Source organism: Macaca fascicularis, chromosome 8, assembly GCF_037993035.2.
Source record: "Macaca fascicularis isolate 582-1 chromosome 8, T2T-MFA8v1.1".
Taxonomy (NCBI): domain Eukaryota; kingdom Metazoa; phylum Chordata; class Mammalia; order Primates; family Cercopithecidae; genus Macaca; species Macaca fascicularis.
This window is the reverse complement of record NC_088382.1, coordinates 61,570,813-61,593,093: the sequence shown is the minus strand read 5'-3', so window position 1 is coordinate 61,593,093 and position 22,281 is coordinate 61,570,813. Positions and strand designations below refer to the sequence as shown.

At 40.3% G+C, this 22,281-nt stretch overlaps 1 protein-coding gene across 2 annotated transcripts in view; it reads left to right on the top strand.

Moving 5' to 3' along the window:
- Positions 1-22,281, top strand: part of PXDNL (peroxidasin like) — a 507,521-nt gene that overhangs the window by 149,360 nt on the left and 335,880 nt on the right. For both annotated transcript variants that reach the window (XM_065519201.1, XM_045398234.2), the window contains exon 2: positions 18,143-18,214. In XM_065519201.1, the coding sequence (XP_065375273.1) occupies positions 18,143-18,214 (72 nt within the window). The remainder of the gene's footprint in view (positions 1-18,142; positions 18,215-22,281) is intronic.

The following is a 22,281-nucleotide window of genomic DNA, read 5'->3' as shown; positions in this document are numbered from 1 at the left end:
TGGAGAAGTTTGATTGTCTGAAGCCTTCTCTCAAATTGTCAAAGTCATTCTCTGTCCAGTTTTGTTCCAGTGCTGACGAGGATCTGCATTCCTTTGGAGTGGGAGAGGAGCTCTGAGTTTTAGATTTTTCAGCTTTTCTGCTCTTTTTTTCCCCATCTTTGTGGTTTTATCTCCCTTTGGTCTTTGATGATGGTGACATACAGTTGGAGTTTTGGTGTGGATATCCTTTCTGTTTGTTAGTTTTCCTTCTAACAGTCAGGACCCTCAGCTGCAGGTCTGTTGGAGTTTCCTGGAGGTCCACTTCAGACCCTGTTTGCCTGGGTATCAGCAGAGGAGGCTGTAGAGCAGTGAATATTGCTGAACAGCAGATGTTGTTGCCTGATCGTTCCTCTGGAAGTTTCATCTCAGAGGGGTACCCGGCCATGTGAGGTGTCAGTCTGCCCCTACTCGGGGGTGCCTCTCAGTTTGGCTACTCAGGGGTCAGGGACCCACTTGAGGAGGCAGTCTGTCTGTTCTCAGATCTCAAATTCCATGCTGGGAGAACCACTACTCTCTTCAAAGCTGTCAGACGGGGACATTTAAGTCTGCAGAGGTTTCTGCTGCCTTTTGTTTGGTTATGCCCTGCCCCAACAGGTGCAGTCTACAGATGCAGGCAGGCCTCCTTGAGCTGAGGTGGGCCCCACCCAGTTCGAGCTTCCTGGCTGCTTTGTTTACCTACTCAAGCCTCAGTAATGGCAGGCGCCCCTCCCCCAGCCTCGCTGCTGCCTTGCAGTTGGATCTCAGACTGCTGTGCTAGCAATGAGTGAGGCTCTATGGGCGTGGGACCCTCCAAGCCAGGTGTGAGATGTAATCTCCTGGTGTGCAGTTTGCTAAGACCATTGGAAAAGTGCAGTATTAGGGTGGGAATGACCCGATTTTCCAGGTGCCATCTGTCACGGCTTTCTTTGGCTAGGAAAGGGAATTCCCTGACCCCTTGTGCTTCCCGGGTGAGGCGATGCCTCGCCCTGCTTCGGCTCACTCTCAGTGGGTTGCACCCACTGTCCTGCACCCAGTGTCCGACAAGTCCCAGTGAGATGAACTCAGTACCTCAGTTAGAAATGCAGAAATCACCTATCTTCTGCATCACTCACGCTGGGAGCTGTAGACTGGAGCTGTTCCTATTCAGCTGTCTTGGAACCATCCCCAAGAAGTGTTTGTTTATTGTATAAAGTTTGGAAAATGTAACAAAGAATAAAAAAGAAAATGAAAGTCGCCCATATTTCTACCCTGCAGCAATAGTCACTATTAGCATTTAGTATCTTTTCTTGTAGGTTTTCCTGTATGTGCTTGTAAACACATTCAGCTGTGAAATTGTAATTGAACTCTGGCTTGATACACTATTTTCAGAACTACATTCTATGTTGTGAACATTTCCCCACATCATTAAATATTGATGTACCATAATTTATTTATCATTCTCTGTTTGTTGGTCACTTAGTTCAATTAAACATATATGTGTAAAACTTGGAATTTCTATACTTTCTAATATTTGAAGAGAGTGAGTGCGTATTTCTCATCTTTCAAAGTTCAACACCCCTCAGTTTTTTTCAATCGTTTCTCCTCTAATATGGTTTATCTGCATTCCACCATCTGAATTTATTTCTCCTGAATTTAATCCTGTTTTCTTGTAAGTTTCACCCACAACTGAAGAATTTCAGAGAAAATCAGGAATATATATTTTTAAAATTGGTGAATTTTCTTCTATAGTCTAATAGTACAATATTATATTTTCTTAGTTATTTTCATTGACTAATACTGGCTAATACTAGCTTTCCATGGAACTAATTATTTTTAGTTTATAGAACCTCGGGGAGTACCTAGTGTCTAGTCCTTAAAAGCACTAATTTATAATATAAATTAAGTCCCAAAGTTATTTCTCCTCACCCTAGACTTATATAATATGCTATTTGCAATGACAAGAACATTTATTTCTTTTGTATTTCTTTTATATTTAAAATGTGCCATGATTCCAACAGCGACTTAGAGTATGACTCTAATAGGCACCATATGACCTTTCCCCAAAAGCTTCAGGTTATTTGTAATTTTGACATTTCCTTCTCTACTATTCTCCTTTTCATTAATACGATGTTGAACTTAGCAGAAACGAAGCCATAGGATTCCAGCACTCTTGTAGAAATCGCCTTCTAATGTGAAATTAATCCATTCATCCTGCAGCTATGGATCAACTTCTCACAACATTTCCACCTGGTCCTTGTGAGATAATTTACTTAAAGCCACTTCTATTATGTTTGCTGCATTAGTCCGTTTCCAAGATTCTGTTCAACAATGATTTGAGGCCAGGCATGGTGGCTCATGCCTCTAATCCCAGCACTTTGGCAGGCTGAGGTTAGGTGGATCACTTGAGGTCAGGAGTTCAAGACCCCCCTGGCCAACATGACGAAACCCTGTCTGTAATAAAAATACAAAAATTAGCTGGGTGTGGTGGTATGCACCTGTAATCCCAGCTACTTGGGAGGCTGAGGCACAAGAATTACTTGAATCTGGGAGGTGAAGTTTGCCGTGAGCTGAGATGGCACCACTGCACTCCAGCCTGGGTGACAAAGTGAGACTCTGTCTCGAAAAAATAATGATTTGACTTGCAATAGTTAATTTATTCTTGATGAAACCATGCTAATTCTTGGTAATCATTATTTAAAATATGTGCTCGTTAACCTTCTTCAAATAACTCAAATTTGTCTACTCATTCTGAAATGTTCATGACTACTACACACTGGTGAGTGTGCGATAGGGAGGAGATGGAGAGAAAGTGAGTGTGCAGTGTTCTGACACGTGGTGAAGTTAGTGAGAATGGAGGTTCAGGGCAATTTGGGATAAAGGAGAGGGGAGCGAAGGTCTGTAAGTGATCAAGTGTTTGGCAGAGCCTGCTGGGAGCTGGTCTGGGGCCACAGTCCTGGGGGAGTAGTCTGGAGAGACAGGGGCCTGGGGCTACTGAGAACAGTTCCACTTAATTTCTGGTTTTCCTTCTGGTTTACTGTAAGTAAACTCCGAAAATAAAATTCGTAGATTATTTGAAAAATGATGGTGGTGGTAGAGTGTATAATTTTTTTCTACTCTGGAGAAAACTCAACCCTTTATTTTTAAAATAGATTTTGTAAAAAGTGAAAAATTATAGACGTCTCTGTTGCTGTTATTTCTGGAAGACCACAAAAGGAGAAAACTTCCCAGGTTGTATTAGCTTCTAATTCCAAAGAAGGAAGACGCTATAAAATTTTTGTTTGGGGCAAATGAATTTCAAGTACCATGCACAACTGCTGTTTTTCTCTCTGCATGAATATGTGTATTTGTGTACCCACGAAAACATTGGTTCTTTCCAGTCACCAGCTTCAATTGCAATCGAATGGAATACTGTCTGTCAATCTCTTCCAAATAAGGATATACAGCAAAATTCATACTATTTCAAGTCAAGTCTTCCAAATAAGAATATACCACAAAATTCATACTATTTCAAGTCAAGTCACACAACAATTGTTTCTTGGCTAACATAAATGATCTTTACAAAGGTTTTGCATATTCTTTGAACCCAATACTTGGTTTAAAGTCTTATTTTTCTTAGTTTTGTTTCATTTTGAAGTTTCTTAAGATGCCTCAATAGAATTTTGAGTCATGGCATTCTACTTTATGCATGGCAATGAAAAGATATTGGTAAGAATTATTAAGCTAACACAGACTAATGGCGATTTTATAATTTTATACGTAATTGTTAGATTTTCCAGGAGTGCCACTTAGTACAGAGCCAAATACAGCTCCTCTTTTCCTCATTGGGGGACACGTTAGTTTCTAGATGTTAAAGAGAGTTGCTAGTGTCATGCAGTGGGTTAACAAATCTCATTGTAAAATCTAGTGATCTTTCTACTGCATCACATTTTATCAGCAATGAAAAATTTTAAAATGATAAATAAAAAGTTGGAGATACAGTCATGTGCCACATAATGATGTTATGGTTAACAATGAGCCACATATGATGGTGGTCCCATAAGATTATAATATCATATTTTTATTATACCTTTTCTATGTTTAGACACACAAATAGTTACCATTGCATTACAATTGCCTACAATGTTCAGTACAGTAACATGCTGCACAGGTGTGTAGCCTAGGAGCAACAGAGTACACCCTATACACTATATAGTTTGTGTGTGTACTAGGCTCTGCTATGTGTAGGTTTGTGTGAATGCACTCTATGATCTTTGTGCAAGGACAAAGTCATCTAACAAGACATTTCTATGAATGTATAACCATCATTAAGTCAGGCATGATTGTATTCTCTTCATGTAATTCTTCCATCCAAAGCAAGAAATCTTGTGTGTGTGTGTGTGTGTGTGTGTGTGAGATGGAATTTCGCTGGTTGCTCAGACTGGAGTGCAATGGCGTGGTCTCGGCTCATTGCAACCTCTGCCGCCTGGGTTCAAGCAATTCTCCTTCCTCAGCTGCCCAAGTAGCTGGGATTACAGGTGTGCACCACCACAACTAGCTATATTTTTATATTTTTAGTAGAGACGGGGTTTCACTGTATTGCCCAGGCTGGTCTAGAACTCCTGACCTCAAGTGATCTGCCCACGTTGGCCTCCCAAAGTACTGAGATTACAGGTGTGAGCCACCGTGCCCAGCCTGAAGCAAGAAATCTTCATAATGGTATTACTTCATTGTTCACAATTTGTTGAATTAGTGAACATATGGAAAGATGGAGTATATTTATATTCTTAAGGTGTTCATGGAGTTATTTTTTAAAAATGTGTGTGAAAAAAGTACCATTTTATAAATGATTAAGAAATCCCATCCATTAGATTAACGTGTCTTTGTTTTGGATTCCAGGGGTCAGGGAAGCTTGGCTAAATTTAATTCTGCCCAGCATGGACATTTTGCTTTTGATAGTCATTTTCTAATCCTTGGCTAATTAAATCAGGATTTCCATCTAACTTTTAGAGTGTGTGTTGTGTGTATGTGTATGCCCATATATGTGGTAAATTCCTGCCAATCTGTAGCCCATATGAAACCCTGAAATTACACCTCCAAAGTCTGACCAACCAACCATCTCTTAATCAAGAGACTAACGGATGCCTTAAATTACAAATTGGCCAGGAGGTTGGAAATGTTTCCAAAACCTAAGTAAGCAATTATAATTATTCCGTCATTGCAGTCATACAATAAAACTGCTGACTAGAAACTACAATGAATTGTACAGTATTCCTTCACTCATTATAATATATTCTGAAAGTAGGTCATAACAGAAGTTTTTTTTTTTTTTTCAGTTACTAGAAGTAAATAATAATGTGCTCTAATGGAATATCACTTTAATCAAAGTCAGAAGACTTAAAGTCTAGTTCTCTTTTTGATCCTAGTTAATTCCGTGAACTTTTCTACACTATATTTCCTCATTTAAAAAGTCTGAATCAAAATAATTGATTAACAACATTTCTTTCAGCATAATGTTGAAATAATTGTTTTTAGTTCACCTGAGGAAGAAAATAAGTTGATATTTTAATATATTCATTCATTATTATTCATTAATTCAGATTTATTTATCATAGAATTTCTGAGTGACTTCAGTATGCAAGCTACTGTGTTATTTATTTTTAGTAATATTTATTTTAATTAACATTTATTTTCTCCAAAGAGCCTACATCCATCCATCCATGCACTTGTCCACCCATCCATCCATCTATCATTTGTCAACAAATGGTTTTTGATCAGTTATTATATGCAAGAACATTTAAAAGTTTATGGACCTTCTGACTAGCTAATATTTCCATAAATTTCTGGAATATTTGACAAAAATATGTTAAAGTATTTACTACACATATCACCTAAAGGAAGAATAATTTTTTGAAAAGATGGTATTGTTTAATATACTATTTGAATTTTTAGTAATATTGATAATGATGCCAGAATTGTGTATGTAAATGGGATATGGAGAATATTATGTGATACGAATTATGACTGGATCCTCTGAACTGAAATACAGAACCAGCAGTCATATACATTTGTACAGACATGTTGTAGACCCTGCTGAAACCATAAGTTAAGCAAAATCTTTCTCGTAAGAGTGCTTTTCTCCTTTCAGCCTTTTGTCTTATTACCATGATCCTGTCAGAGATATCTGGTGGCCAGGCACGGTGGCTCACGCCTGTAATCCCGGGACTTTCAGAGGCTGAGGCGGGCAGATCACTTGAGATCAGGGGTTTGAGACCAGCCTGGCCAGCATGGTGAAACACCATCTCTACTAAAAATATAGAAATTAGCTGGGCGTGGTGGCGCTCACCTGTAGTTCCAGCTACTCAGGAGGCTGAGGCAGGAGAATTGCTTGAACCCAGGAGGCAGAGGATGCAGTGAGCTGAGATAGCGCCACTGCATGCCAGCCTGGGCAACAGAGTGAGACTCCATCTAAAAACAAAAACAAAAACAAAAACAAAAAAAGAGAGAGAGAGAGAGAAAGAAGCCTTGGATTATGGTAAATATTTATGGAAGAGGAAGAATAACATTCACCAAAATACTCAACTGGTCGGTTCTTCTTTTAAATGGCTACACTGGTGATAAACTTTCTGGGGCTGGCACAAGAATTCCTCACCTGTGAAATCAGAAATGGTGAGTCCCGTGTCTCCTCAGCCCGTGCTCAGCCATGTTGCAGGCGAGTTCAGTGTCAGCTGACATTTCACACAGGATGATTTTCAGGCATGGAATGCAGATGGAAGCAGATTTGTGAAAACTCATTTCTGACCTTTAAAACAAAAGGTTTTTGCCATGGAATGAGCAAACGTGATGTAATTGTATACTAGAGGCTAATTCAAAGCATGTCTCTAGTGCAAATGGATTCAGAAAAAGCAGCCCCCTCCTTGTGTGTTTTTAGCAAGAAGAACTGAAGCTGTACTTCCAAACAGCTCTGCTGTGAATAGCCCTTAGCTCTTGCGGTCACATTCTTGGCACAGTGATTTCTCTGGGTCGCTATCTAGTTCTATAGTGTAGCGAGGTTGTAGACATTTATGTATTTGGCATCCATAGCTCTTTGGATGAAAAGTTCTTGCTGATCTCACTGTAGGGAAAATGACAACACAAAAATACTGTTGCAGTAAACCAGCCATGAAAAATATCAAATTGGTGAAGAAAAGGGGGCAACCATTTTTGTGTAAGTAGTAGATAAATACATTTTGTGCAGTTTTCACCAGGTGTAAAGTTAGTAGAGCTAACATGGAGGGTTGAGAAAGAAAAGCACTCTGCTTTTGGAAAAGGTACATTTTGTTGGAACTTCAAGGAGTGTAAAACATTCATTCATTCATCTTTTTGTTGAATGAACACAGTGACTTGGGGCCATGCTCTCTAGGCACAGAAGCTGTGGGCTGTCGGGGCACTTACAGAATAGCAGCCAAGGGAGGGGCTAGCAAGCCGGGGGCATATTCAGGCTTTCTTATCAGATTCAAGGCTTTATGGAAGAGACCGTGATTGAGCAGAATTTTTGAAGATGGATGGATATTTTCTAACATTGGATGATGAGAAGGAATTCTAGAAAGAAATTGGATGAGATGATGATGAGTATGACACATCCTGCAGTGTGCTGGGGTGGGAAGCACTGGGCTGGGCTTATGCACAGGGTATCAGAGGCAAGCCTAAGGGAGGGAAACAGAGAAAATCGGGGTGGGTCTCAGACCACACAGGCCACTACGGTTGGGCTCTGCTGGTGATGGAAATCCATGTCTGGAAGGATTTTAAACTGGGAGAATTAAAATAAATCGACACAAAAACCAACATAGTTTGCTTTCCTATGAAGACCCCCACAGCTACATGCAAGAGGGGCGTATAGAGTGCAGGAGAATGGCCCATCAGGACAGTGATGATGCGGGCATGGGACTTCACTTGGGAAGCGCAGAGGACTTCACTTGGGAAGTGCAGAGAACTTCGTAGCTGCATGAACGTGTAGAGTCAGAAAGAATGGGTGGCTCCTAGGACTCTGATTTTATGTCTGGGCTGAGAATAGAAAAATAGTGAGAAGAGGAGAAGAGGAGGATTTTTTTAAGACTTTGGGCAAAGTTGAGAGGTATCTCTGGTAACCCATTTATTAGAGAGGTCAAATGGGTAGATTAATGTCAAGTACGAAGGGCATGGTCAATAAGAGAAAGGGAAAGATTTGGTTTGTGTGTATGTATATGTATATATACATGTATATATGTACATGTATCTCTTTAAGTATAGACACACACTTATGCTTCCTCATGTGTATACTTTCTGCTTACTTACTTATATATAGCTGCATGGAAACCAAAGAGTGGATGGAATTGCTAAAGGAAGGTCAAGGGAGGAGAGAAGAGGGTTCATACAGAGGCAGGCAGAAGAACATGGTCTGGAAAAAGAGTCTGAGACAGACTGTTTAAAGAGAAAGGAGAAGATCAAGGGTAGCTTAAAGAGGAAGAGAGCTAACATGATCAGATGCCACCGAAAGATCAAGGAAAATGATGCCTCCAGTTCACTGACTTTGCGTCAAGAATTCAGAGGTGACCTAGGCTGGGATGATTTGAATGAAATGATAAAGGAGGAGGTTAGCTTGCAGTGGGTTGAAGAAGAAGAAATGCAACAAAATTGCTAAATATTTTTTCGGTTGTTATCACTGGTATCCAAATATCGGTGTAAGAGATAGAGCAAAAATGTTAAATAATTCACTAAAATTTTGACAGACAAATATAGTTTCCTAAAAGAACATTGCATAGTTGACAGTTCCAGACTATTGCAAAATCCACTGTCTCTGTCAGCTTCCTCGCATCATCACAGGAATGAAGTGGTTGGTGTATGGAGATTTGAGTTTTGTGGTGTACGGTACACATTTCCCAACACTCAGGCAGATCTGCACAGAACCACAAGTGACAGTGACCGGCTTGGCTAGCCTTGTAGAGGAATGTACATTCTGTTAACTGGAGTTTTCTTTTCTTTAAACAATTGGTTTTGAATTGGAAGGAAAGAATACTTTGAATTTTTCCAATTATTAGCCATAAGTGATTCATTCACTAACAATATTATTATTGCTATGATTTTGGTTCTATACTCTGTGTCAGTATTTATGCTTTATTTTCCATATAAAGAAGATAGTTAGACATTTCCCTGCTCTTCAGGAGCTCTCAGTTTGGCTGTGTTGGGTGGGAACAGAGACAGTTATGAGACAATGACACCATGGTGTTTAAAATGTTATAAAAGCAGTGTCTGTATTGATATTGGTCATGTCATGACTACAAGCACTTATTAGCCACTATTCTAAATGCTCTGGATAAATCCTCACGTTTAGTACTGAGCATCATTATGCTCATTTTCAGATAAGGAGTCCTGAGAGTGTGTGGGCCTATCCAAGCCGCTGGGCTCAAGGGTGGCCAGGGAGACCCACTGCAGGTTCGCTTCCCTGGCTGAAGCCTGCACTCCCAACCACTGCGCTAACTGCCTCCATTGCAAAGGCCTTAGGGGAGCACAGGGGTTCCCAGAGCGCAGTTGTCAGGGAATGTCTTTCTAAGGAAAGGAAGGGTGAATTTGAAATCCACATTCCAGTGTGGCAGCCAGTCCTAGCATCAGCAGCAAGAGGCACCCAAGCAGATGGTGCAGCTGGCAGGGCAGCTGCCACCACTGTGCTTCTCCTGATCTCCTGCGCGGGTGCTCCCTGGGAGGTGTGCTGCCCTCGACTTCACCACGGATGTGGGAAGGAGAGAAGAAAGGCACGGGCATTCCAGGAAGAGGAACCATATGTGCACCTGCATAGAGCTGGAAAATAGTATGACCAGGCTGTGATGAGCAGGTTCAGTGTGACTGGGAGGGCTGGGGGAGGCCAGGGTGTGAAGATGGGTGACAGCCATGCAGACAGGCTCAGCTTCATCCACAGTGGGACCACAGAGCACCTGGGAGCGCATCTCACTCCTGCCAAGTCCCAGGTTGCTATATAAATGGTCAAGAACCAGGCTGGGAGAATGTGTCTGACTCCCCCAGAGCCAAGCAGCAGCTGAGCAGTAGGAGACAGGAAGGACAATCAAGGCAAATATAATGCCGGATAAAGCTATAACCAAGTCTGATCTCAGTGATTCCATCATTTTCTGTCTTCATGCTGTGTTTATTGGCTCATGTGCAAATGTGCTGGTATTGTCTAGTGAGATCCAGTAATGCCAGTTTGTCTTCCCAGGCACACAGGCATTTGGAGGAGCCGCATTTAACATGGTGTGTGGGGCACAGAAACAGTGGAAATCATTGCATAATGTAACAAGGATCCTAAAACTGAATTATGTTAATTCATTTGAAAAGTTAAATCTTACTACTTTTAAACTCACTTTCTCCGGAATGACAAAGTTAGCAATTGAAGAGGTTATTCCTTAGTTTTGTGTAAAAATTCACTTAGAGCTTCTTATTTCCAAGTGAAAGACATTACTTTATATTACACGGCATATGATGACCTCAGAGTTAGACTTTGCAGTTGGAAACTATTTTCGCACGCAAATGAATGTGACCCAGTGACGCTCTTCGGATGTAGCCTAGTCCTTCTCCCACTGCAATGTTCAGGACAGATCAAACCCCCTCATTTCTCTCTCTCTCTCTCTTTTTTTTTTTTTTTTTTTTTTTTGAGAAAGTCTTGCTCTGTCACCCAGGCTGGAGTGCAGTGGTGCAGTCTCTGCTCACTGCAACCTCCCTTTCCCAGGTTCAAGTGATTCTCCTGCCTCAACCTCCCAAGTAGCTGAGATCACAGGCATGTGCCATCATGTTCGGCTAATTTTTATATTTTTAGTAGAGACAGGGTTTCACTGCCTTGGCCAGGCTGGTCATGAACTCCTGAACTCCTGATCTCAAGTGATCTGCCCATCTCGGGCTTCCCATGGTGTTAGGATTACAGCACCCACAGTGAGCCACCATGTCTGGCCGCTTCATCGCTCTTGAAACCAGCTCGCTGTCCTGTTAAGAGAGGGCTACCTTTTAGTGACACCTGCTGGAAGAACTAGACATAGCAGATGAAGAAATCTGGAAGGGACTGTTCTGTGAGTTTTCTCAGTTTACACTGGATTCCCACATACAGGGATACCACCGTCAAAACTGCAGTACTCTCCTTACTTTCGGATGCTTTTAATGACCTGGAGAAGGTGGCCTCATACTCCTGTCAAGGCTGACTTGCCTTGAACTGGTTAACACCTTGCATTAACTCGGTCATTGTCAGTTCATTAGAGGAAATAAAGGGTGTTTGTTAGTTCTAACCACATAATCCCTCAAAGAGAAGGGATTTAACATGGAACACTAATTGCCCTGCCTGAGAAAAGTGGGAACTCGGTTTAGGATAATGAGGTGGAAATTGTACTAACAAGGAAATCAGGAGATGGGTTTCTGGTGCAGCCTCGGGCCCTTGGTGGTCGGCCAATGGTGGACCTGCTGGTCCATCACTGGGGTCTCAGCTTCCTCACAACACATTTAAGTGCAGGCGGGGCAATGGAGGCAGTGAGGGAGTGCCTGCTGCATCAGCAGACACACTTAAGGGTCATTTCCCATGGCCACTGGCTTTGCTTTGAGGGGAATCTGATGTTCTGAGTCTTAACTTCAGTTCTAAAATCATCATGTTAACACCTGTCTTGAAACAGTGTCTGGAACTTCAGCTAGGATGAGTATGGGAGTGCCTTCCTGTTCTCTCCACTTCCCTTTTGGCTTTCTCTTAGGTAAAGTCAAAGGCTGGGCTGACTGATCGGCAAGCCAGCTTCGTTTAAAAAAGATCAAGTCTTTCAAGTTTATAAAAGTAGTACTGGTTGTTTCTAAAAACTGGGATGTTGATGAAATGTGCACCCCTTAGTTTTTATGTTTATACATATGTGTGCTCCCTTGCTGCTGACCTATTTTAACTTCCCATGAGTGCCTGACAGTGCTCAACAGTAAGACCCAAAAAGTACACTTGTTCTTTTGATATCTGAGGGGGATTGGTCCCAGGAACCCCCAGGATATCAAAATTCGCAGCTGTTCAAGTTTCTGATTGAAAATGCTGTAGTATTTGCTTATAAACTATGCACATTCTCCCCCATACTTTCAATCATCTCTAGATTACTTATGATACCTAATACAATGTAAGTGCTATGCAAATAGTTATGATTCTGTATTTTTTAAAGTTTGTATTTTTATTGTTTTTTTTTATTTTTATTTGTTTATTTTATTTTTTGAGATGGAGTCTCGCTCTTTCACCCAGGCTGGAGTGCAGTGGCACGATCTCAGCTCACTGCAACCTCCACCTCCCGAGTTCAAGAGATTCTCCTGCCCCAGCCTCCCAAGTAGCTGGGGCTACAGGTGTCTGCCACCATGCCCGGCTAATTTTTGTATTTTTATTAGATACTGGGTTTCACCATATTGGTCAGGTTGGGCTCGAACTCCTGACTTTGTGATCTGCCTGCCTCAGCCTCCCAAAGTGCCGGGATTACAGGTATGAGCCACTACGCCTGGCCATATTTTTATTTTTTATTGCTTCTTCTAAATATTTTTGATCTGCAGTCCACTGAATCTGCAGACCCGAAAATAAGGAAGGTCAATTGTAATTGATTTTCTGATCCCAGCGACTTTGTGAACAAGCACTTTAGCAGAGCAAGTCTCAGCTCTCCTTGGTCTAATCCACGAGCTTGACGGGGAATGAAATCGTTTTCTGGAAAATAGTGTAGATGTGGGCTGGGAATTTCACTGAGGAGCAAAGTGAAGATGCTAGATGGAAGAACTTTTATAAAGTTGTTTGAGTGTCTTCTTTGAAACCTTTATAGTATTCCTATTTATGTATAAGTGCTTTAGCTATTGTTGGAGATCTGTAGATAAGTATCAAACGTACCAAAGAAAGAAACAAAAAAATCACCCCACTGCCACCTGCCTCACACTAACTGCAGACAAGATTCCTGCAAGGTCTGCCCTTCCTTTCTGGCTTTCCTCACACTGTGGTCTCCTTACAGACTTTGCCAGACCAACACCTGCCCACCAGGGAACAGGGGATGTGTGTATGTATATGGAGAAGGAGATTTTAAGGAATTGGCTCACACGATTGTGGGGGCTGGCCGCTCTGATATCTTCAGGGCAGTTGGCAGGCTGGGGACCCAGGGAAGAGCCGATGTTGCAGCTCAAGTCCAAGGCAGTCTGGGGGCAGCTTCCCTCTTCCTCAGGGGACCCGGGGCTTTCCTCTTAAGGCCTTCAACTGATTGGATGAGGTTCAACCACATTGTGGAGCGTGATATGCTTTACTCAAAGCTTACTGATTTAAATATTAATCATATTGTAAAAAATACCTTCAGAGCAACATCTAGATTGGTGTTTGGCCAAAAGCTGAGTTCCATGGGTGCGATGGCCTAGCCAAGTTGATCCATAAAATTAACCACTACAGCAGGCTAATACTGGGCCAGCAAACAACAGCAGAAGATGGCCTCAAGCCCTGGCTGTGAGGCAACTGGAAGGCAGCAAGTGCACTAGAGATTCGAGAAAATTCAGGAGCCTTCCTCAGCTGGGGATATGACTGGGAATCAGTCAAGACAGAGGGTGTCCTCCAGACGATCGTCTCAAGCCTGGAAAATGTATTTCCAATTTCTACAATGACAGGGCTGTCAAATGAAATGATGAAGAAGGCTTGTTTTAGAGCAACAGGGAGAGGTGTGGAAAAATCTCCTTGATTCTTCCCCTGACTCCAAGGCCGGGCAGCGTGGCAGTGTCCCGACAGTGTCCCAGCACCGTTCTGATATGCTGGATGAGGAGCAGTCACAAAGGGCATCGCCTAAGGGAGGCGTTGTGGTGGGAGCTGGAGTGGGGCTGATCGGAGTGACTGACAGAGGGTCTGGCTACAGGGAGCGGAGTCTGCCCTCACTCTGATGCCAAAAGTGGGCTGCGGGCAGCAGTGCACAGGAGTGCGTGTCTCCCAATAAAATAACAGCCCAGCTTTTAGGAATCACCTTCTCCCTCCTGCCCTTCATGGTAGCTCAGGGAGACGGGAACCTGCTTGCCTCTCTTTCTGCGGTGGCAGGCTTGTGCCATTCCGGTGACTTAATTGCATCCTTACCTTCAATAGGAATGCTTTTGGCTCAGGTACAGAGCTGGTTGATCTTTTTCTCGGGAAGACAGGCTTTCTGCCAGAAAGAATATTTCTCAGATTTCAGAGAAACAAGTACAACACGCGAACAGAAATCAGCCTGGTAAGACAGCATTCTCTGAGCGTCTCAGCTCATTTGTTTTGCTCTCCGAGCATGAGATTCTTAGCTATGATAGCCAAGCATCTACTCACAACAAATCTGGAGACTGTGTTCAACCCAGGGATTAGCAGGAGGCCCCACACCTCGCTGGATGAGCTGTGTGGCCTGGGTCTCCTCAGGAAGGGGCTCAAGTTCAGACTTTTGATTTTATCTCTTAACAACATTTTGCATTCAGTCTCACCTACACATAGTATTTCAAGAGGATCACATTTATCTTACAACTTATATTTGAATATGACTTATTGGAATTTAAGTCAATCTGGAGAAAATCTTTGGGAGTCCAACCATTTTTTTTTTTTTTTTTGAGATAGGGTCTCACTCTGTGGCCCAGGCTGGAGTGCGGTGGTGTGATCATGGCTCATTATACCTTTGACCTCCTGGGCTCAGGTAATCTTCCCACCTCAACCTCTTGAGTAGCTGCAACCACAGGTGTGCACCACCGTGCCTGGCTAATCTTTGTATTTTTTGTAGAGATGGGGACTTGCCATGTTGCCCAGGCTGATCTTGAACTCCTGGGCTCAAGAGGTCGTCCTGCCTCAGCCTCCCAAAGTGCTGGGATTATAGGCATGAGCTACTGCACCCAGCTCAGTCCACACTCTGCTTCTCAGGAAGAGAGTCCCTGAGCATGCCTCAGTGGTGAGAACAGGGCATGGCCAAAGTCAGTGGGCAGAGTCTTACAGTCCACTGGGTGAGCCTGGGTACCCTGGAGACCTTGCTATGGCACCAGCTTACGAGCAAGACTGTCTCTGTGGGAGAAAAGCTTATGTCTGCTTACTTGTGGAGAAAAACAAGAAGGAAATTCTGATAACAGATACATATAGCACCTTGGCTTTCAAATCAATCCAGTGATAAGTTTAACTATGTAATTTGGTGATGAGTTCAAGCATCTTTTCACATTATTTTCAGTTATATTACCGTTATAATGGATGTAACTGAAAACAAAATTTGCAATGGCATCATTTCGTACAACTGAAGATGTACCTACCCTATAACCTAGCAATCCCAATTCCAAATATTTAGCATAGACAAACTTTTTTTCAAGGGTACAAGGAGACATGCATACATATTTATTGCAATATTGTTAGTAAATAATGTTGCAAAAATTTGGAAACAACCAAAATGTCTGTCAGTAAAGGAATCTATAAAGGAACTGTGTAGTCTGTCTGCATTGTGGAGTACTGTGGAGAAGTTAGACAAAAATACCTAGTCCTTCATGTCTAGACAAGGAATAACATAGAAAATATGTAGTGGAAGGGAAGAGGGAAGTTTTAACAACCATATAACATTTGATAGCGCTTTTTTGTAAATTTAAAAGCACAAAATATTTTAAATTTGCCCATATATTAGGTTTATTTTCATATATAGACAGTTTTTGACTTACAATGGTGCAATTTATGATTTTTGACTTTACCATGTTGTTAAATGGTTGCAATTTTGATGTAATGTACAATAGTGAGTAAACTGCATGAGATAGTCAACATTTATTATAAAATAGGGTATGTGTTAGATAATTTTGCCCAACTGCAGGCTAATGCAAGTGTTCTGAGCACGTTTAAGGTAGGCTAGGCTAAGCTATGATGTTGGTAGTTCGGTTGTATTAAATGCATTTTTGACTTGTAATGTTTTCAACTTACAGTGGATTTATAAGGACATAACCCCATCATAAGTCAAGAAGTATCTGTATGTGTTTACATTTCATCTTATATTTATCCACATACATAGAAATGTATGTCTGAAGAGGACTGTCAAATACATGAGTGGTTATATCTGGTGTGGGAGACAAAGCTAAAATTAAGATGGTGCTTAAAAGATGTTCATTTTATCTACAATGTGTTTTTATATATAATTTATGTAGTAAAAATACACACGTGAAATTATGAGTAGAAGCAACTATATCAAGATATAAATATTAATAGTAGTTAATTCTGGATGTAGACAGTAAGGATTATTATTTTCTCATTTGTACTTTTCTGAATTTTTCAGAAATGTCAAAGCCTAAAATAAGGAAAATGGTTTATCTTTTTATATTTGCTTCCTTCTTGTATTGTTGGAATCCTATTTTGGGAGAATTATTAGGACTATTGTTTAATGCAAGAGGAAAGCCCTTTCTATAACTATTAATTTTTAGCTTCTGTTTTTAAGAGAAAGCAGTGGTTTCCAGGGTATTTGGGTCTATATAACTTAATGTCTTACATGTTTATAGGGAGGATCTCATATAACTTACAGTTTCTTTTACCAATAGAGTATAGACATACTAAACAGCAATGCATGACATATATGCAGTGCATTCCATTTAGCAAGGAGGTATAGTCACTGAGTTATTTAATAACTTTAATTGAAAATAATAGCTCCTATAAAATTTTGCTCATTTTGGCAAAGTCTAGAGAAAGACAAAGTGATAGATGATAGATTTTAAGGTACTCTTATAAAGTTTGTAAGTCAAGTATTCTACGATAGAACAACTTTTTATGGTGGTGAAGAGTTTTGTTTTGAGAAATTAATTGAAGGGAAGTAAAGACAGTTTTTTTGTTTTCATTTTATTCTATTACTGCCATTCTAGCATCCTATAAAATTTCCCTGATATACTTCTCCTTGGTCCTAACATTCCCAAGCAAATTACTTCATCTTTGTTCTATACTCCTTGCATTAGAGATAGAAATTCAGCTCAAATTAGTTTATCAAAATGACAGTTCCTGGTGTCCGGGATCTGGAAAGTCAAGGAGTAAATTTGGTCTCAGGCAATCCTGGGTCCAGGGTTTTGTTTCTTTCATTTGCTATTTTGACCCTATGTGTTTCCTGGGCTTTATTCCTAGGCTGGCGCTTTCTAGTGTGGACAATATGAGTTAGTGGCCCTAGATGCTCATTTTCCTTAGAGCTCTGAACCCCAGAGACAGAACATGACTGTTTTATTCAGCAGCCACGTCAATGCTTAAAAACACCTCCTGCTGGCCTTGCTTGGGTCATATGTTCCCCATGGAAGTAACAGTATGTCCGTGGAGATGCTGCCCCCAGTTAACCACCCTGTTCTGGGCAGGAAGAGGCCCCTGCTTGACGTCTTTACCATAATGACATGGAGTGGGGAGACTCATTCTCCAAATGATAGAGGGGCTTGAGGCAGAGCAGTCCCTAAGCCTTCGAAGTGTGCATGGCATTTGTTTGATCCTCTGTTGCATCACAAACACTATACATCCTAGTCGTGTAATAACTTCCTTGTCATCCCCCCACTGAACTATCTGGCTCAGTAGCAGGGATCCTATCTTGCTTATCTTTGCATCCTTATTACTTAACATGATAGGTGGCACGTAGTTGACACTCAATTATTCACATGCTGAATAAAAAAGATGTGAATTCATGAAAGAGAATGTTGGTTGTGGAGTAACGTCTCTCTCAAACTAATTCTTCTGTTGATTTAATACTTCATGGAAGGCCATTGTATTCCTGTACTGTGAAGAAAAATTAAGTAATTAATAATTTTAGGTAAATTCAAACAGTGGTGTTGAGTCGATATGTGACATCTAATACATCAATTATTTTCCAAACTAAATGTACTCAACTGACATGCTGCCATGTATAGAGTTTGTTTTACTGGCATACAAATAAAACCTAAAATAAATGGTGTAACTGTCTTTAACACTTCGCAGAGCTCTATAAGTAGCCACATTTGTCTGGCATCCTGTGACAAGCATATGGCCCCAGAGATGCAAAATTTTCTGTAAACAGTGCACCTCCCTAATGATTAGTGTATGATGTGCACTAGTTCTGTCTTAATTATATTTAGTCCTTTAGTACTGTATGTTTGATCATAAAAGGAGATTTAACTTTCAAGCTTCTGGAAATAATGGCAGAACACAGTCAACATATTGTGATTGTTCTTCACCTTTTTATGTTCCCAGAGACTTGAGGTTTAACAGAATAAGAGAAATTCCAGGGAGCGCCTTCAAGAAACTCAAGAATTTGAACACTCTGTGAGTACTTATTGCTTATCTGTAAGATTCCTAAAATTATTTGCTGGTTGGATTGAAATTTACCATGAAAATCATTCTGAGCATCAAGAACAGCTAGTAGAAGAATGACACCTTGTAGATGTCTTATAACTGGGAAAATTCTGCTGCTTCTTTACACTGCCTATGTTTTTATAACCTTTTGAACGTGGAAGAGATTCTTATTTATCCAATTTATTTGTTTTCTATTGGTTTAGAAAAGCTTCATGAGAAGAAGAAATAGAGAGAAGGAGGGGTTAAATAACTTGTCTATGAGTCCCATGGCAAGAAAGCAACAGAAATGAAATTAAAATTCACAACCTCCTAACTGCAAAGCACATGCTCTACTCAGTATGCTACTAGGCCTTCTTATTTGTGATACTCTAAAACAAAGAGAAACTTTAGAATCATATAGAGATGCTGTTTTATGATAGTTTTTAAATGAAAAAAAATCACACAGAGAAGAAATGACAACTTTAGGGTTAAGCACCGATAAATGTTTCCAAGTTAAAAGGCATTTATTTTATTCACTCAACAGTATCTTTTATCTATTGTGGGCTACCAGTTGGCTGGTTTTGTATTTGGATCCAAATGCACATGCCCCTGCTATGATAGAACTGATGGTCTGACATTGTGGGGCAGTCAGGTAGCCAACACCCAACTGTAATATGTCTGTAATAAAAAAAATCTCTATGTATAGTAAGTGCTATAAGGAGAAGAGACCTATGAGAGGTGACGACCGGAGGTTCAAGGTGTAAAATCTTCCTATGCTGCATTTAGATTAATCCACTGAGTGAACACACTGAAAGTTAAGAATGTTCAGTGAGGCTAGACCCATGTGGGTGTGTTTGTCTTCTTGTCATAATATTCTCATGATAGAGTTAGCAATTTTATCAACTTGGCAGAACTCACCATATTCAGGTCAAGCTAGCCCTTCTAACTTTAGAGTTGAGATCATAACTTTACACTTGTGTTTCTCCCATCTGGTTTCTTTCCAGTAACTGATGCCGGAACACACATATTTTTATCACAGTGTCTCTGTTTGGGATGATGTAAGAACATAAGAAAGTAAGGACTGCAGGGTTTATTCTTTGTTTTAAAATAAAGCAATGATTATCAAAGTGCAATTACAAAAGCATTTCTTGGAGTGCCTGTGGACATGCAAATTCCCAGCCCTCTTCCCCAGGGATCCTAATTTAGGACTTCTCAGGATGGGCCCAAAGATCTGCATTTGATTATTATTGTTTTTTTCTTTGAAAGAGAGCCTTGCTCTGTTGCCCAGACTGGAGTGCAGTGGCTCGATCTTGGCTCACTGCAACCTCCACCTCCCAGGTTCAAGCAATTCTCCTGCCTCAGCCTTCTGAGTTGCTGGGATTACAGGTGCCTGTCACCACACCCGGCTAATTTTTGTATTTTTAATAGAGACGGGGTTTTGCCATGTTGGCCAGGATGGTCTCAATCTCCCGACCTCGTGATCCACCCGCCTTGGCCTCCCAAAGTGTTGAAATTACAGGCATGAGACACCGTGCCCAGCCTATTGAGTATCTTCTAATGAGTATTTCTGGGGTGTCCAATAGTTGAATAGCACCATCAATGAAACCTTTCACCACTGTCTACTGAAACATGTATATGATAGATAACCAAATATTTTATTCATTGATTAAATGGTGAATATGATAAAATGTTTTCAAATATTTTCAATAGAGATAGTTGCCATTTAAAAAATTCAAGGAGTGTAACAAACTGATAAAATCTATTGGGGTTTGGCCACATTTTGGAGTTACAGTACACAATTATTGATGAACATTAATTATTGATGAATAATCTACTTCACTTGGCAGAAACCATGGATAATATTAATTTGTTTCTAAATATTTTTTATTAGAAAACCATAATAAAATAGTAATTATGCTGTTAATTGTAAGCCTCATTTTATACCAGTTGCTTTATATATATTATCTATATTCCTTTCTCTCATGCTATATTCCTTTCCTCATTTTACAGATGAGGAAATTCAGGTTCCTGGCTGTAACGTAATTTACCCAAATGGAGGCAGATAGAAAGGATCAGAGTCAGGGTTCCACACAGTTTGAACTGTTAACTGCTGGGCTATATGGTTTCTCATGATAGCACTCAGAAGAGTACTTCCCTGGAATACAGATGGTAGATCATTTAAACAGTAAGTTGTGTGTACATGTGGTTGGTGTGTGTGTGTGTGTGTGTGTTTGTGTGTGTGTGTGTGAGAGTCAGAGAGAGAAAGAGAGAGAGATTTCTGTCGAGAAAATGAGTTAAGCAATGAGACACCACTCCTGAGACTTCAGAGGAATTTCTGTTAGACTAGTTAAGTGAAGACCCAAAGGTCTTTACTAATTTATTGTAAAAGCAAAAGAAATAAGGACACATTTTTTAAAAATAAAGTTAAAATTTTCATGAAGAATATTAAAAATTTTGACCATATGGCTCTTATACCAACATGGCATCACAAAGCGAAATCAAGCATCTGGTGATTCTATTTCCTTGGGTTGCCTTTATAGTAAATTGCATAGAAACTCCATTGTTTTCTTACAATTTAAAAAAATGCCAACCACATTGCTTCTATATCGTAAAAGAGAGGGTTTTCTCAAAAAGAGTTGGCATTTTTGTATTAAACAGAGCTTGCTAAGAGGTTTACTTAATTAAAAATCTGGAAATGTTATGTATTGCTGGAGCGTAAGTACTAGAGGGTAATATCAAATATATGTTATCAGACCCTGAATTTCACCCGCTGCAGCACAGTGAAGTGGTGCCTGGCAGAGCTCTGTGACTTGCCAGGGTGCCTCCGCCTTCCAGTTTCTGGATGAAACTGATAAGAGTAATACATTTGGGAAACAGGCTCAAATTCAACTGTGGACAACACAATTATGCTTATAAAAAAGATGATTGAGCCCTGGAGGAACAGCAATAGCTAATAAATGCCAAGGACAAAAGGTTAGACTATACCACAAAAATAAAATAAATGCATGCCACTATTTAAATAGCAACAACGGAAATACGAAGATCTGATTCTAGGACTGACACTCCTCACTCAGCTGCATTCTGGAAGGAAGGCCTAATTGAAAAGCAAGGTGAAAAGAACCTTGAGAAGAATGTCAAATGGGAGGAGCTGGGGGGTATTTCTGGTCCTTCCAATTGTTTTGTGAAGTGTAGCAAGTTATTTAACTCCTTAAACCTTAAGTTTACTAACGTTTCCTCTGACGTTTTATTTTGAAAATTTCAAAGCTACCCAAATCTCAAAAGAAGGGCATGATAATTGCTGTGTATCTTTTACCTAAATTCACCAGTTAACATTTTGCCACATTCACATTTCTCTCTCTCCCTACACTCATCTATGTCTGTTTATTCTAATTTGGCTGAATCTCTTCAGCCAAATATATATGCTACGCTTTATTCCTAGGTAAGATATATAGATATAGATGCAGTATGTAGAATGTTTAAATAAGTATCACATATAGTTAGTTAATGTATGTATTAATATTATTGTTAAATGGCGTTAAATTATATGTTCTATTTATTTCATGCTAGTAGATAAAATGCAATTGAGTTTTGTATATTGATATTGTCTCCAGTGACCTTACTAAATTAAACCTCACTAATTCTACTCCTTTGCTTATATCCTTTGGATTTTTGTAAGTACACAATCATGTCTTTTGGAAATAAAAAGTTTTCTTTTCCAGTCTGTATGTAGTCTCAGGGGACAGCACGTTATATTAGTGGTAGTTTTTTGTGTAAGGCGTGTATTGAGAAGATAGTGGCATATGATGAGCTAGTGATCGATTTGTGACAAAACCGCTGATAAGAGTTAGGTCATTTTGTCTTTGCTCTTACCGAATTCAAAAGTAAATGCATTATTTTCACTTTTGCTGTTCATCAATCAGCCTTATCACTAGTGGCTAATAGACTAATTTATCTCCACAAATTTGGCACTGCAGCATAAATTGCACTGAACTTCACCAACATTGAGACCAATTCTTCTGCCTATTGACCCGATCTGATCCTAGATGTAGTTCTCTTAG